The 14927-nt window shown below is 46.2% G+C and overlaps 1 protein-coding gene across 3 annotated transcripts in view; it reads right to left on the bottom strand.

Moving 5' to 3' along the window:
- Window positions 1-14927, bottom strand: part of NEK10 (NIMA related kinase 10) — a 1104115-nt gene that overhangs the window by 992229 nt on the left and 96959 nt on the right. For all 3 annotated transcript variants that reach the window (XR_013601712.1, XM_078663960.1, XM_078663961.1), the window contains exon 5: window positions 2165-2263. Coding sequence is in view for 2 of the 3 variants with exons in the window: in XM_078663960.1 (XP_078520086.1) it covers window positions 2165-2263 (99 nt within the window). In the remaining variant the exon portion in view is untranslated. The remainder of the gene's footprint in view (window positions 1-2164; window positions 2264-14927) is intronic.

Raw genomic sequence — 14927 nt, 5'->3', positions numbered from 1 at the left:
TGTTAGACTGCAAAGGCAATATGACTTGTAGCTTGTGATTCTGTATCAGTGTGTGTTCTTTGATTACAACATTTTAACTGACTGGTTCTTGCTTTTTTAATTTGTGGCAGGCTAAGGCTATTCACTAATTGCCCCTGCAAGTTGACTTATTTTAATTTACTGTCTTGATTATATGTTATTGGACTTACAGCTTAATTAGTCACAAACTATAGACATGTTCCCACATAAGCTTACTCATAGCTGCTCCTACAAATACTGACCCATTGTCAAAAGTGTCTACTATGCAATATTTTGCTGTTGGTTCCCTTTGATTACACCACTTACAACATAAACCTCATCTTCTGACAAATTTTTAGAATACTTGTTTTTGGCTCAGCTTAATTCTTCCAATGCAGTGTGTTCAAGAAAGGGGCAATGCTTCCAGCTCCAACTTTGTTGTAGCCCTAAAGATTGTTTCATTACAGTATTTTATTTCTAAGACAGTTGGGAGCAATAAACACAGTCTCACCCAACTATTATCAAACACTTCCTCCAACAAAACATGCATTGGCAAAGTCAATATGTCTATGAAAAAAGACACAACGATGGAGCTGCTGCATATTGGAGGTGCATGCTGTATTATTAAGCAGGTGTGTGCCTACAGAAGGTCACAGGCTTTTTAAAAAAAAGTTTATTTAGGGAGCCCAGATGGATTTCGTGCCAATATCATGTAATGCGAAAGAGCTTTAAAAAAATATGAAACACATGAGCATGATCAGTTTGGGGAGCAAGTGGAGTGGTGAAGCAACAGCAAGGGCGAGAGGTAAACAACATGGAGGGTGGGGGATCAAGCAACATAAGAGCAAAAACGCAGTCACTTGACCAACAAGAGAGTAATACAAGTGCAAGTGAAGAGAGAGAAGCACATGGGCGAGAGAGATCAATGTGGGGGGTAGGACAAAAGCACATTAGGGAGACAGCTGGAAACACATACACTTTTATGGAGTGCTTAAACAAAAAGATAAAGTAGTCTCCTAAGAGCAAGCAGAAGCAGCATAGACGCTATCCAATCAAAGCAATGATAAAGAGGCTATGCTACAGGGAGGGATGAACACAAAATGGGAAACGTCCTTTAGGACGAAGCCAGAATCACGCTGTGCCGTCACAGCGCCGGCAACAGACCGAATGAGAATTTAAGATACATTCGTTCTGCAAGCAAGTCGTTAAAACGACTTTCTGTAGGTGGGGTTGCAGTGGTGGAGTAGTGTTGGAATTAAAGTCCAACACCTTCCTTACTGTTGAGCAGGCTGGAGTTGGAATATTGAATTAAACTATTCCAATATCCAGAGCCCCCCTAAAGCAAGTTGTTAAAATGACTTGTGTGCAGAACAAATGTGTGATAAAGACGCATTCATTCAAATGACGGAGTTCCTAAGGCATGCGAGATGAACGCATACGGAATTCCGTCATACATTCACACAAGATGGATAGGGTGAACCAAGGATGGTCATCCAATAGTAGCAAGCAAATAAGAGTGACAGTTACACCAACGAATGGAAAGTAATGGGTGGGCTGCAAGATCCTGTATGTTTTTTGTAAGCCCACAATATGTCTTTCACAAACAGCGACAGCTTCCGGTGTCTGGGAGGTTCCCCCAAAAAATAGACCTATCAGCTTTGCCATTATCAGCACAACTCTTTGTCAATTACCCATGCGCTCATTAAAGCACGGACAAAGCCTGTTGGTGTGCCCACTTCCTGTGTGCAGCCAATGCACTGGGGGCATTTGCGCATTATGTTCTAGACACATGCATGTGTCTTTGGTAAATGTTTCTCAATATTACCGCACGCGCATGCCAAAAATGTTTAATGTTGAAATAGCGCCCTGTAAGGTTTGCAGTCTCAATCTACAAGGACTGGATATTTATCTCACCGTTGAAATCTCCTGATGAAAATGGACAGAGATCCAAGTGCCCTCCACAGATAGGAGAGGCTGTGTCTTAGAAATGAAACCTGAGGTTTTCTTACCCTTCAGCAGATAATCAGAGTAAAACGGTGATGCTGTTAACTTTCATTCACATGCCAAGATACAAGCACTGAGATGCAGAAAAGACTCACATAAATGTGACCCACAAACATAATTACACCAGAGAGTATCTTTCAGTCCTTCAGGTGATCCAACATACCTGCAGGAAAGCCTGTTCTTCACCAGGGCTGTGAATATGTCCAGGAAGAGCTTATGGTGACGGTGCTTGCTGAAATTCCGCTCATTCTTGTAGTTGACACTAAAAGTGGATAAATATTCAGCTCATTTTTACACGTCATTGAGACAGAAGTCCCACCACCCTCTTAACATAGGCCTTTTGGTTTCCTTCTGGGGGTGTTGGAAGACCATACGTGCTTCAGGATAGATTACCCAGAGAAGACCCCCGACAATCACGCTTCTCTCACAAAGACCAATAACGTTGTTTGCATACTGTATTCTGTTTTGGTGGGAGCATATTTCATATAGTATGAACCTAGCGCCAAGGAGCAACATAGCGCCTAGCAGGACGCATTTTATACGGAAGCCTCTAGGCCTGAACATGCTGTACACAGAACAGTATATCCTGATTACTCTACCTGTAGTAAGTCTACTATTTCGTTTCTTCCACAGAGTGGAACTGTCTAGTTAGATCAAAAGATTCTTGGCAATATCTGAATCCAACACATCCGAATCTCTGCTCACCTTCTGTCCTTTGCTGATTAAAGACATCATGATTCAACACCAAGGTGAAGCCTATCAGAAACTAGGGGTGGTTGTATTAATAGGTGGAACATTGGCTCTGAATCCGAGGACAATTTACTCTTATTTCGCAGGACCCGCAACTGCCTGACATGGCCTAAAAAAGTTAACTGCGGGCAAATTTCCAGGCAGGTCTCAGATCTCTTAGGGAGAACTGTGAACTATTTGTGAAGACCTCAGTTCTCACTGCAAAAACAGTCTGTGGAGTCCAAAGCCCATCACAGTTGCTGACAGCAACACTGGCAGGAGTTGGGCAATGCAACAACTCCAAAGGCAACTGCATGAAGGTAAATAGACTGCCAGAACCTGGCAGTTCTCATGAAAGCAACTACCCTGGCATTGAAGCCTTTCTGTGGTTGAGAATGGCACATGGAAGGCTAGGAGTGCTGTAATTCCCAAAATAAGGATAATTTCCATAAATTAAGGAAGGTTTGAACATGGGGCTTACTACAATTCCAGCCCTGGAAGTGGCCTTTAAAAGATCTCAGAACCTCAAGAAGCGTCTGATACATACACAGTCCGAACCAAGACAAAACAAACATCTACTGCGTGGAAACAGGCCCCCTGCATGCGGCCAATTTCAGAAGGAACATGTAAGATGCGGAAACTAAAAAAAACAAATACGTAATCCTGAGAAATAATCCTGTGTGGCACTAGATCAGACACACTAATTGAAACGCCACAAACGCCATCTACTCAATTCTGTGTCCTTGTAATCTTCAATAGATTGGGTTGACAACAAGGAAGGTAAAAGTGAGAATGCAGTATAGGGTATTTAGACAGCAAATGTTAACGACCAAATTGATGACATACATTGAGGAGGCCAAGAACATTAACAGATTTCAACTGGAAGGTCCTTGAACCAATTGGCCCCAAAATCATAGTTATAAATAGGATTTTCTTACAAAATGAACAACAGTGGCTTTAGTCTCAATGGATACACATGAATGGGCTAACTGAGAGTTTGGACTAAAATGCAACATGGGCAACTAAGTCCTTGTGAGGACATCCGGCACAGGATTTGCTGGTCTGGATATCTAGGCATAGAATATACTATCCTAGAGAATGATGCCTTTGTCCTTTACCCTGTTTTCATTTTCTTCCTTATCCAGTTTTTAACCATGAATCTAAGTTGGGCAACACAAAATAATTAGAATGAGTAGTAGAGTCATTTTTAAAAGAGCCTTTTTGAAAAGAAGCTCTTTTTAATGCCTTAGGTAATTTCAAAAACAGCTGTTAGATACAGGGACTACAATATTTCAGATACGGCCTCCAATAATGGGTTAATAAAGTATTACAAATGATAAGAAATGTATATCCAGACTAGTGATATGTTTCGGCTACTATATTTAATAAAGATGTTAAGGTTGCATTGGTATTCTTTACGGATTACGGATAATCGTTACATGGTCTTTCATTAGTGGTCAGATATTACTAGAGTGCACAGATTCTTTAATATTCTCTTCTGCCACATTTCTAAATAAGTCAACCTTCACATAAAAAAATAAAACATAACATTATACATTATTAGACCTATTGACTTTGATTCTGGCAAATCATTTCGCACATCTAAGATGGCACCCGATATGACCAGTTACATGCAGTGTTAGCACTTCCAGCACCCTGTGCTGCTTAAGTCAGAGATGGAGAAGTCAAGGCACACCTATCCCATAGAACAAGTTACTTATCTTTGGGAATGCTCTTTCTGGTAGACATGCCAAACAAACTCAGACTTCTCACCTTTAGAATGTTCCCAGGTGACACCCTGCATCTGGAAACCTTTCACGCAGCAGTGCTCCAGAGCACCCCAAGGTGAAGCCAGGCAGTTGACTTTGTTCTATCTAGAAGTGATCATCGAAGGCACATATAAGAGCCGCCCCTGCTCGCTAATGTCATCTTTGTTTCCTCTGTCTTCGCCTGCGGACAGGGATCCCAAAAACCAATCAGAGGACCAGTGTTGAGATCTCTAGTTTCAGACCTTTTGAGATCGAAACAGAGACCATTTCACAGAATGGGGAGGCAGTGGGCAGTGAGGGACCTGGGGTAAGATGGAGTATCCACCAGAAAGAGCATTAACCAAGATAACTTGTTCTTATTCTAATGAATAATTCTAACCTAAGATTTCTACCTTTGGAATAGATACCAAAGCAGAATCTCCCATGGTGGAGGGGAATTGGCTCAGACTAAAAGATCTTGCCAGACAGAAAAGGTGAAATGCCCTTCCTGTCAGATCTGGCAGTCAAGGCAGTAGTGCTTCATGAATGTGTATATGGACACTCATGTTACAGCCTGACAAATGTCAAGGACAAGCACGCCGTGTGCCAGCGCAGGGGTAGCAGCCTTGGCTCAGGTGGAATGAGCCCTCAATCATTCTGGAAGCTGCTTTTTGGCCAGTGCATAGAAGAACATTGATGAAGAGGGTAATCCATTCTGATAAACTCCTTTTCTGAACTGCCTTGCCTTTCTTTGCTCCAGAGAATCCCACAAAAAGAAGACAGTCTACCCGATGGTCTTTGGTACAATCGATGTAGAAATGTAAAGCTCTTTTGTGGTCCAATCAAAACAATCTCTCCTCATCTTTCCAGTGGTGAGACAGAGCAAAGAACGTTGAAATGGTCATGACTTGCCCAACGTGAAAAGGGGTCCTGACTTTTCGCAAAAAGATAGCCTTGGTCCTCAACACCAGTTTGTCTGCATAAAAGGTGGTGTGGGGCAGCTGCACAGTTAGAGCTCCAAGCTCACTCATGCAATGAGCTGAAGTAACTGCAACTAGAAGGACAGTCTTCAGAGTCACAAGACATAATGAGCACCCGGGCATCTGCTCAAAGGGAATACACATGTGGAAAGTAAGGACCAAATTAAGATCCTACTGGGACAATACAAAGGGTTCAGGGGGAAATGGTTGTGTTAAACCTTTTAGAAACCTCATCACAACAAGTTAGTTAAAGGATGACTGATCCAGCAAATGCAAAAAGGCTGGAACGGCTGACAAATAACCTCTAATGGTGCCCACAGCAAGGCCTTGCTGGGGCAAATACAAAGCAACAATAAGGCATCCAACAGTTTGGCATGTAACAGGTTTGTGTGCAAACACCACACCATGCCACAAATTTGTCACAGCACCCAGTGTAGGTGGACCTTTTTAGAGGGGTGCCATTTAGCTAGGATAACATCCACAGGCCCAGGAGCGAGACCCAACACCGCCAACTGTCTCTGCTCAATCTCCAGGCGTGGATGTGTAGAATATGCAGGCCCAAGCACAGAATGCTGCCCTTCTGCTGCAACAGAAGGTCCTCTAATAGCGGTAGCCTGATTGAAGGACAGATGCTCATGTCCAGAAGTACTCTGTAGCGCGCTCTCCTGTCCTAAACTGTTGCCATTGGAATAAATTGGACCCAGTCATTTCTGATCTTCAGAACTCCAGGTAGGACAGACAGGCAAAAATGAATGCATCTCCTGGAGAGAATTCTCTTGGGAACTCCACGCACAGAAGCTTTGACACTGCATGCTTGAAGGTGGAAAAAAGATCCAAAATTATATAAACAACAGAAGGAGTATCACCATTGGACCACAAAAGCAGTCCTAAATGGGATAAAGGGAGCTGGAGATGTGACAAAAGAAAAATATTCTTTTGTTTGAAGACCCCTCACTCACCAACCTGGTTGGTGACATGCTTCATCATTGGGGTCCCACCCGGACAGCCGAGTGCCGTCCGGGTGTGCTGCGACACCTGGCTACAGTGGAGCGTTTTTTTTTGTTGCGAGTGTGGTGCACAAAAAAAGTGTAGTGATGTTAAAAAGGGTCCCAGTATAACTACTTAACAAATTTTATTCTGAAGCTATTGTACAATATTAAAAACAATTGTGGGATACTGGTGTTGGTTTAATAGACCAACAGTATCTATGTGAAGTGAAATAACATGTTTCAACCTGTGGTGGTAGATTCCAGGTTTTCGTCAGGACCAAAAGTGAGTGGAAACTGGGTGGTATACACACTCTAACGTGTATCCAACCCTAGATTCCTAAGCCTAACTGTATACTTGCAGTAGGTGTCCTCAAAGCCTAAGTTGGTGAGGAAAAAATCTGAGAAACCTGTGGAGAAAATAGGAACAATCACAAACAAATAAATTACATGCCTGTAACGTAGTGAGGTTTCTCAGTGACATACATGCTCCATGCGCTCCCCTTCATGCGGATAAGTGTAAACCTTATAGGTGCATGATACATACGGTGGTAAAAATACTGACAAAGTCAGCATTGTGATCCAAGTATGCTTGGGTTGTGTCAACTGTTAGCAGTTTAAGAGAGGTGCGTTTTGCCCGTGATCGATTCTTTTATACACTCAGACTCACGCCGATCAATATCCGTGAGACAGTGAGTGCGGGATGATATCTTTAGACACTTTCACATATTATGGCAAAGTGGCTGTCAGCGTTCGTATCCAGTAGTGATAGTGTATTTCAATGCATGCATTCAAAAGTTAAAAATAGCATCGTGAAATAAGGCAATGGGAGATACATGTTCGGACTGGCGGGGAAATCTTACTCGTGACACGAGATTCCAGTGCGTCATTGGGGTGGGGAGAGGCCTGTTCTACCTCAAACACACTCACAACAAAAAAAAACGCTCCACTGTAGCCAGGTGTCGCAGCACACCCGGACGGCACTCGGCTGTCCGGGTGGGACCCCGATGATGAAGCATGTCACCAACCAGGTTGGTGAGTGAGGGGTCTTCAAACAAAAGAATATTTTTCTTTTGTCACATCTCCATCTCCCTTTATCCCATTTAGGACTGCTTTTGTGGTCCAATGGTTGTTTATATAATTTAGGGTCCAGGGGACCAGGAGTACCTCCCTCCACTACAGTGGAAAATCCCTTACTCTCTCCTTTGTTATTTACGGAAAAAAGATCCAGCCAGGGTTCTCCACTTTATTGGAAGATGTCCTGTACCAGCACCATTTGTGATCTATCAGGCACTGTCAGCTCAGCTCATCTGCCCTAATGTTCAAAGCGAGGAGGTTCAAAACCAGGGAAATGCCCTGACATCTCAGCCAACCTCAAAAGCAAACAGCCAGGACCGGACAACCCCCTCAGCTCAGGGTGGGCAAGCGAGGGATCTGCCACTAGTCCAATTGGGGTTTATCACCCTCCATTGCAGATCTTTTGAAGTCTCCTCCAAACTCTGGATGGAATCAGACAGGTTCCCTCGGTGCTGGGGCCACTGAGACTTCAGGTTACTCTGCAGAGCCTGCTTATGCCACGTTGCTGAGGAGGATGCAATTGGCCAAGACTCCTAAGACTCACTCTCACTGTGACCCTGGACAAAGACTGAAAAATCGGAATCATACCCCGAATATCTTGGGCTTGTGAAGGAAGGCCCTGAACTGCACCAGATGCAGAATGGCTCCCCTAATAGGGAGCCTCTGCAAAGGAGTCATGGAGTAAAACCAACTTAGGGCCACAAAACAAAAAATTGTTCACAGAGTGGGAACTATAATCTGTCTTTGACGGTTCAGAAGTAAAAAATAACACCTGCCGAAGGCAGGAACTCCTCACTGGGGATCACCTGAAAGTGGAATGGTTAAAATGAAACTGAAATCAGAAGACTGCCAATGGCTCAATGGAAAGAAATAAAAGCATACCCCAACTACCCAAGTCCATGGGGAGCTAGGAAAACAAGTCTGCTAGGAAGGCAGACGTACAGAGTAAACAGAATTAAGAGGCTGCACCACCCGACTGTTCCAAAACCACTGTAGGGGCCTGTACCACAAAACTGTAATGTGTAGATTGCCGGAGAAGACAAGGCAGATCACCAGGGTCTGGATGGTGCCTGTAAGAAATAGAGCAAGCCACAAGGGACCCGTATCAGGTGTAGTCCAAGCCCCCAACAAAATGTCAAATAAAGCTTCACTATAAGGAAGCACCGGCTCCAACCCTGTTTGGCCCTGATGGAGGATGCCAGGTAAGGGATCAGACATTATTTCCACAGAAGAAAGTGGCAAATCCAAAACCACAGAAACTTGCCTATGCATTTCATTCTGAGAGGAACTCACCTCTGTAGCGAGGCCAAGAGGGGAAGGAGGCCAGAGGCTGGGGAAGACTCCAAGCCATTATCTTCACCCGTCTCACTCAGCCAGCGGTCCTCCAGAGGAGGTCGAACAGTATCAGAGATGGGGTGGGGAACCCCAATTCCTCATCTCCTAAATTGTGATCCTCAGAAGGAAAAACAGGAGGGGCTCCAGATAGAGCTGTGGAAAGGTGTCCGAGACAGGCAGCTCAACTGCTGCCGCATCCGACAATTGACCCAGGTGTTGAAGGTGGTAACCCCAAAGGGCTGTCCACCAGCATCGAAATGGATTTGTAGTACGAACTGAGGCAGAGGGCGAACCTGCCGGTGTGGACACAGTCACGCTCCTCGCACCTCCTTGGGGCCCAAGGGCACTCCAGGATAAGGTGAAGACCCAAAGATAGTATGAAGAGAATTAAAGTATTTTCGCATCTCGGTCAGGGTCGCTCCGGCTCCAGGTAAGGTAGGGAGGCATGAGGTAGACTTGTGCACCAACTCTTCAACCGAAGATCGGGAGGATGCTTTATGTGGTGCAGTCGGGGGTGCCACAACTTCAACAACCTGCATTGTGATTTACCTCTGCACCTCGATAGAGACTGATGTCCACAGGAACGGCTCCTGGAACAGGCCCGTGGGTGGTCCGTGGAGCGTGAAGTGGACCGAGATCGATGGGAAGCCTTGGAAGACTGCGAGATCCGCAACGCTAGGAACTTCACTCAACGTTCTCTCAGTGCTTTCAGGCGAAGTTGGCGACAGGAGTCACACTCCTCGGAGTCTTGGTGCTCCCTGAGGCACCACATACAAATAGAGTGAGGGTCCATGTCAGTCATTTGTCTACCACAGGAACAACAAGGCTTAAACCCCCAGGACATTAGAGATTGTTTAAAAGCACACTGTTCCGTTTGACAAAAACGTCAAGGTAGGCCTAAAAACGGTCTGAGGAACTGCTTATCGGATTCGTGTTGAAAGAGCGGAAAAGAAGAAATTGAAGTCAGCGCATCAGGAGGGACTATATATGGACTCCATCGACATCGCATCTGATGGTTGACATCACTACGGAGTCATGCAATGCCCTCTACTGACACGCAGAGGTACAGCTGAAATGTTTTCCCAGATCCAGTCTGGCGCCTGGGGAGAATTCTAAGATTATGAATCTGCGGCTAGATGTGTCTATCAGATATAAATTCAGCCTCTCTATAAATACAAAAGACATGTTTAGTTACATGTCATACAGATATTTTGCCAATAGCTTTATTCCGGTGCACTTGTGAACAAAGATGGTGCATGATGAATGTTTGAAATAGGAATGGATATAAACAACAAAGATAACAGGCATGTACAATGTGTCTTTCCTATGTGTGAAAAGTTATATCCTCACCATCTCTTTACATGCCACCAGTACCTAAGCAGGTGCAGTATGTCCTGAAGAGACTAGACAGAACAACTTAATTGTCCTGATGGAACTGCAGAGTGAATTACAGCTTCATAACACAGGGGTAAACATGCTGTTTTTGTAATGATGTGTAGAATAAAATGTTTAAAAGAGTGTCTTTAGAGATAACTTTTTATATTTGAAGATTAACTGATACTCACCATTCTACTGATCAGTGACTGAGTCTTGAACCCAAACAAGGTCAACACAGTGAGTAGTGCCAGTACCTTGAGTTAGGGAGGGACGGTGGTAAAGCCAGCTTTAGGGAGAAGATCGCACTCTACACATGGACTACAAAAGGTAAGTCCAATGATAGGAAATTTAATAGGCTGTTAAAACATCCACCCATCGGGTGTCCTTTTTACAAGAAACGTTCCTCTCGTGACATTGGACGTATCTAAATGTACACTAGATGCAGGTCATCAACCGATTAATACCATTAGGGTATGAACACAACAGCAAAGTCATTGTATTGGTTCAACATAAAGAAACAGGTGGTACCATTAGTGCTGATCAATCACTATTTATCCATGACCTTCCTTGTTCTCTTTTCTCTGCGGTGATGCCAAAACAGTGAAAAATGTGTTTTTTGCTTCTGTGTTGTCGGTGCAAGAAAGATGCCTTCGCAAGACTTGTCCAGGTCTCCTTACATACTAAAGTGACGGTGGGAGAACTGGAGCTGGTTCACTATATTACAATGTCTCCACAGATGTCAATGAGATGGTAAAATGGTGGATAATGAAATGCCATCCCCGTGCCTCGCCTGGGTCTCCAGAAAAGCCTGCTTCAGTGGATCTGCAGGGACACGTGTCAGCCGATCTCCCCCATGCTATGCTATGACAGAACATCTACCAGCACGCAGCCTGCTCTCTGACAAAGACCAGAGAACACCAGCCCATACGTAGGGATGACCACAGGAAGGTGGGGGTGTATGGATACTATTTGTATGATTTTTAACATCTGCAAGGGAAAAATGTGGTTTGAAGTATGTAGCCGAGCTCAAGTGAGGCTATCATGTCTATGGCTATGTGACCTTGCTCTCCCTTTAGATCTGATTCACAGTATCAGCATATGAGGGTGCTCGTGGGAGAGGCACATACAGGACATGCAAGATACAGACTACTCAAGCTTTGATCTCCTCCGTTATAAGGTCACTTGAAAGCCCTCAGTGGAAAACAACCCCAGTATTGTTATCAGCCCAACTATATTTTTGCATGTTGTGTATGGTTTCCATCAACCTGAATGCAGACTTTGAAACCTGTGACTGGGGGGAGGAGCCAAGCTCGCGACCGTGATGGCCGCGTTGTAGCTCGGCTCCGTCGAACCTTCCTGCCTGAACTGTCTATCCTGCACCTTATTCTGCCCCGAGAAGTCTTATTTGCTGGAATATGGACTTATGACGCTTTGCTGGCACTCACCGTCTGCTCCGGATGTTCCTAAGTGCCGCGGATCCTGAGCTGCGCCCTTGTTCGCTTCGCGGCCTCCGGGGCGGGCAGGCCTGGTACTCGTATGCGGCGCCCAGGCGGGGCGGAGCGCCGGGGCCGACCCCTTGGTGGAGGAGCGGGGTCGGCCGGAGCGGCCATTGTGCGGTTGGACCGGTGGCGACTGACCGGGCCTGGTCTGGCTGTCTGGGGACCTGGTGGTGGAGTGCTGCCTTCCACGGACGGGGGTTGACCGAATGGGCGACTCGTCTCCCCTTTGTTCTCCTGTCCGGCCATCTTGAAACCCTCCGCCCGGTCTCGGCGGGCGGTGCCCGTGGGTCGGTGGCGCCGGCTGCCTCAATATTCTGGTGGCCTGCCTTTTTGCCCTGAGGGTTCCATTGCTTGTCGCCGGCTGGTTCTCATCGAGCTCTGTTGGTGGCCGGATTGGGGTCGGAGATTGCCGCGCCCGCGCCGGGCTGCAAAGATGGCGGCCCACACCCTGCATCTACGCCCATTTGGGGACGGCGGCATTGGCTCGCCGCACGGCACGTTTGCTGAATACCGTAAAGGTGATCCTACAGTTGGCGACGTTTTAGCCGCCTTGTGTTCCTGGCGTGCTTCCATGACTGTGCCGGTCGATGGGTTGGATGGTAGCCCTTGTTCCCGGCTCATTGGGCCGTCCCCTGCGTGTATGGCTTCGCCGCTTCAGGGTGCTGCGGTGCCTTTCCTGGCAATTGAAAATACTAAGGCCACCGCTTGTTTGGACGTTCGGATGCCTGCTGCCTGGTATTGTCAAGAGTTCTTCCCTGTGGTGGATGCATTGGAGAGCCTCCAGCCGAGATCCGTCCGGATCGGTCTCGCCGGGTCCCCCGGTGATTTTTTGCCTCGGCCTGCCGAGCGGAGATCCTGTAACTGTTTCACCGGGGCAATTTTTTCCCCTTGGTCTGCGGAGCTGCGCTTGAGTTGCCTGCTGCTGTTGCTGTCCCTTTTTGCTCATCCGGTCCGAAGCTGTTATAACTTGTGTAGTAGCTCGACGTTTGGAATCCCTGTTTTTCACCTCTGCCCCCTCATGTTCTGGTTCTTTGTGCACTCTGTGCCTCTGGCACTGGACAGACGAGGACAGGGTTGAGATAACCTTGCACCGCCGGACTATTACTTTGTGGCGTGACCGGATGACCGCCTTGCGGCTCTACGTGTATGATTGCTTCCTCTTCATATTCCTGGTACCTGTTTATTGTTTTGCAATGACTTTATCTTCTCGTGGGCTTTGAATGTGCTCGGACGGGGGAGTTGGGGGCTGATAGTTCTGATTATGTGTCTCCTCTCCCGATAGTTTTTCCTTCCTTTCCCCTTCCTCTCTTTTTGCCTATATGGTTTCTTCCTTACTTTTTGACTCTTCTATATTTCGGGTTTCCGGTTAGGGCGACAGGCACGCTGCTGGGGGGGTAGGCCGTAGCCTTCCGCAGGGGTGCAGGGTGGGGCGGGTGGGGGGGGGTCTGTCTTTTTGTTTTTCTTTGGTTCTTGGTTCTATGGCTCTTGTGTATTCTTTTTCTGGGTGCTGCGTCTACATGTTGGCCTCCTGGGGTGTTTTTTGCTAGCGTGGGCACACGGCCTCTCTACTACCGATGTTTATTGCGCATCCATTATTCCTGTTTTCTTTGGCTCCGTGGGCTGCCCCTTTTTTTGTGTGCTTTATTCGCCATGGGGCATATACTGTGGGGCCGCATCCTCTTTTCCCTGTTTTTTCATCCCTTTTTTCTGATGTTCCTTTCCCCCTTTTCCCCTTCCTTCTCTCTTTCCCTGGGTCGATGTAGCGGATGGCTTCGTATTGCAATCCTGACTTCCTTTCTATGTATTGATGCGTATTCTTGTGGTAACGGGTGGGCGTTGGGCAGTGGATGGTATTGTTTGCTGATGTGGGACTCATGTTTTGCCCTTGCTATGATGTAACCGTTCCTTTTTTTGAAACTCGCTGTGTCTTGCTCCACTGCCTGTTGACGACCCGCCACGGACTTTTGGACTTTAATAACTGCAATGTTCCTGCTCCTCACCCTATTATATTGTAAAATTAACCTTCATTTTTCCTTCTCACCGTGGTTTCCTTGTGGCTATTTGCTTTGCTCTGTTGCATCTGTTATATCGGAGACCTGCTGGAGTTTCTTTCCTGGCCTATGTGCTAATACAGTGTGGTGGCCGGCCCGATGGGTTGTAGGCCCGTATTTGTCAGCTATATCTGCACAATAAAGGTTTTCAAAAAAAAAAAAAAAAAGAAACCTGTGACTGACTCATTCTATTCAATACAAAGCTTGCTTCCACTGTGGTGACACCATACAGGAGAGGGACCTCTTCCTGATCTTGTATGCAACTGCGACAGGTCCAAGGGAAGCAAAGGAAGGGTGGTCACTGATCTGCCCCCTCACCTGGGGCTCGAAAGACTTTTAGAGGATAGTGGAATTGTGTATGACAGACCCCCACCTCCTTTGCAATTCCTTCAATTTGTCAGACCCAGGGAGGAGGGGGAATAGTGCTTGAGGGGCATGCCCCCACCAATCACCTTCTCCCCTGATACCCATAGGACAGTGTTGTAGGTGATTTCCTATACATGATAAATATCAGCAACACACTTTCCAAAGTCTTTTCATTTCCCCTTCCACACTTGTTGGCCACAAATGAAGATGCTGTTGGAATAAATGGATAATCTACTCTAGCCACAAATACACAAATGAAGAGCGGCAAGAGCCTAGCTTTCACAGGTATTGGACCGTATTTGACCAGTAAGGCAAAGGATGGTACTGGATCTGACACATGGAATACAGAATGGTTTCCATTTTTTGGTTTGACTTAATGGTACTTGTGCGATTTGTGCAAGGTATTACCGTTGTCCCAGCGTGAGGGGCAAATGGTCAGTTCTGCGTCTCACTCACAAATTGAGCAACCCACATTCATCAGTCATTGCTTCATTGTAGTGGTCAGTCATGACACCTAAACTATTTTCCTTCTCACCTAGATATTCACTGAAAGAGCAGTTGCACGAGTCAGTTCGAAGGCGCTAGCCCCACACCACAAAGGTGTCCATCACCCAAGTCCATCAAGGCCTTCCTCACATCAGTCCTCTGTGGTGCTGCTGTGCGAGACAAGACTGTAAATGGAGCAGCATTTCTAGCACTCTCCTGTACTGATGGCCATCCTTCCTGTACTGCCATCTCCACATCATTAACTCTCGACTTCCATTGTCCCCTGGGGGTC

The sequence above is a fragment of the Lissotriton helveticus genome, chromosome 10 (genome assembly GCF_964261635.1).
Source record: "Lissotriton helveticus chromosome 10, aLisHel1.1, whole genome shotgun sequence".
Lineage (NCBI taxonomy): Eukaryota > Metazoa > Chordata > Amphibia > Caudata > Salamandridae > Lissotriton > Lissotriton helveticus.
The sequence above is the reverse complement of the archived record's forward strand: the minus strand, read 5'-3'. Positions and strand labels throughout refer to the sequence as shown.